General features: G+C 37.1%; 1 protein-coding gene across 1 annotated transcript in view; it reads left to right on the forward strand.

Annotated features, from left to right (window-relative positions):
* Positions 1–757: 757 nt before the first annotated feature.
* The window catches only part of LOC111863796 (poly [ADP-ribose] polymerase tankyrase), a gene marked incomplete at its 5' end in the record, with an annotated part of 25,658 nt that continues 23,912 nt past the window's right edge, over positions 758–2,503 (forward strand). Inside the window, 1 exon segment of the mRNA XM_023850500.2 lies at positions 758–887. Within this exon segment, the coding sequence (XP_023706268.2) occupies positions 758–887 (130 nt within the window).

A 2,503-nucleotide genomic window follows, 5' to 3' on the forward strand; every position in this document is an offset into this window, starting at 1 on the left:
GAGAATGAAAGCCAAGATGGATGCATTTCAAGAAAAGGTGGACGACAGACAAGAGGAGGTAAAAGCCTGGGTGGGTTCCCTCACCCCTTGGATCATTGCCAACCAGGAATAGATAAAGGCCATGTTGGTGCCTGTCTAGAAGAGATGGAGGCAAATCCAGGAGAGCAGAAATCCATATTCTTAACAATTGCCTATTGCAATTTCAAATTACATAAATGTGTGAAGTAATTTCGTATAAACTATTAAATCATTCATGCCTTGAGTTTAGAATGAGACATGAAAATCTTGATATTTGAATTATTTGAATAACATTCATTAACTAGCTGAAACATAGTGTTATATTGTTTTTACTGTCCCTGCTAATTTAAACTTTGCAGAAACTTGCAGATTCTTGATGCACACCTTCCTATAGACAGGAGTAGGGAAGTGAAAGTGGGTTAACAAAACCTTTGCAGCCTACTAGGCATGAATAACTTTCGGAAACAAAACTGCAAGTGTAATTGGTGCAAAAAGTTAATGGTTAATTAAAACTCACTCATCATGATGAATGTACTGGAAGAAAGGCCCTCGTTTAATGCGGTAGTTTTTGTGTGTACACTGTTAATAAATTTATGGTTATATTAGTTTTTGTTGCTCTTATAAAATCCTTGTTATAAGCCATACTTATTCTACCTCGGTTTGACTGTAGATGATGGTGCTATTGATGTGAATGATGTATAACAATTATGGTTGAATCTTGACCTGGGTAATTTTGTAGACCCTCCGTCAGGTAGTCCAGATGTGGAATGCCAGCTGCTGGAAGCTGCGAAGGCAGGGGACTCTGAACAAGTGCAACGACTGCTTACATCATACCCACAGATTGTCAACTGCAGAGATCTTGATGGAAGGTAGGTGTTCATGCTTTCAACATATTACCACATTTGTGATGGATAACATGAAATAATCCTATAATAGAGGGAATAACACAAAGTTTCCTTGCAGATGAAATATTGTGGCCTGAAGAGTCTAAGTAAATATTATTACAGGTAAGGTTAGCACGCCGGTCACGGTAACCGAGCAGTCTAAGGCATGCACCGTCTTCGCTCGCTCGGAAGCCGGGATCGTGGGTTCGAATCCCACTCAGGGCATGGACGTTTGTGGCGTTTTTCTGTGTTTGTCTACAGGTAGAGGCCTTGCGACGAGCTGATCACTTGCCCAAGGAGTCCTACCGTATGTAAGATCTAGTAAACCGAAGTGAAACGGAGAGTTTCATGGAGGTAGGCTTAGGCCCAAATTGGGGCTGTAGTACCACAGGAAAAAAAAAAGGGGTTAGCACAGGCACAAGTAGAGAACTGAATGTTATATTAACTATAATGCAATGGCACACTGCAGGTACAGTTAACACCGATATGGTTTTACAGCATTTAAGAACAAGTAAACATCTCTACCAAATGGGTTGACATAGCGGTAACATTCTAGACCTGTGTTTAGGAGGTGCTCAATTTGAATTCAGCCAGGATACCAGCTGTTCTGACTGAGGTTTTTCATAATTTTGCTCAATTCGTTGGGCAGATATCAGGATAACACTGCAATTTGGCCATAGCTGCTTCCTTCAAGATCATTTTCAGTTCATTCATCTAACATCATTTGACACTATGTTTTAGCTACTGTCAGCTTCATTAAGTCACCCAGTAAAAAAAAAAGGGTTTCAGTCCATAAATTTTCCTTCAGAAAAACAAGACTTAAATTATGAATTTCCTAAAAAATACCATTGTATAGAAAAATGTATAATGATGGGGTATTATAGAGTTCATGACTGTGTTGCTTATTATTTGGAAAAGAAAATCAGTATTATTTATGTTTAATGAAATATGGAGGAAAATTATTTATCCCTCAGTGTGTTGTGATGTCTGTACTAATTTTTGGCTTTATGAATGGTAGAATCTAGGCTTTGCATCATGTGTATTGTGTATCAGAGATAAATTGGTATCTGCAATGAATGAATATCAAAATAGTAAAGAATACACGTGCAAACTTTTATATACCCCAAGCCACTTCCCTTTTACTTCATAAATAAGACCTGCATGAAATGTTAAAGATAGTTTGTTATATTGATAATTCACAGTGGCAGTAAATAGATACTCAGTGCTGCAGAATGCAGTCATTATTACATATTAGAGTATTCACACCTTTCATGTGTGTATTTCCTTGCATCTTTATCAGTGGTATAAAACTCAGTTATTTTGCTCTAATGACATCAGGTAGCTGTAAAAGTAAAGCTTTTATGTCAGTTTCATACTTCAGGGCTTAAAGTATTGACACACAGAGATATAAATTTACTCCAAAGTGTAGCAGGTATGTATGGTAGCCATAGCTGTTAACACAATATGCAAATATTGCAGTAGAGGCTCTGGTTGTATTTTAAATTCCCATTGCTCTATTTTTTAATTACTTAAGTAAATTTTCATTTTTAAATTGAAGTGTTATTTCTTCTTCAAATTTTCAGCCACTGTAGGCTGTATTA

Source organism: Cryptotermes secundus, unplaced genomic scaffold (assembly GCF_002891405.2).
Source record: "Cryptotermes secundus unplaced genomic scaffold, Csec_1.0 scaffold801, whole genome shotgun sequence".
NCBI classification, from domain to species: Eukaryota; Metazoa; Arthropoda; class Insecta; order Blattodea; family Kalotermitidae; genus Cryptotermes; species Cryptotermes secundus.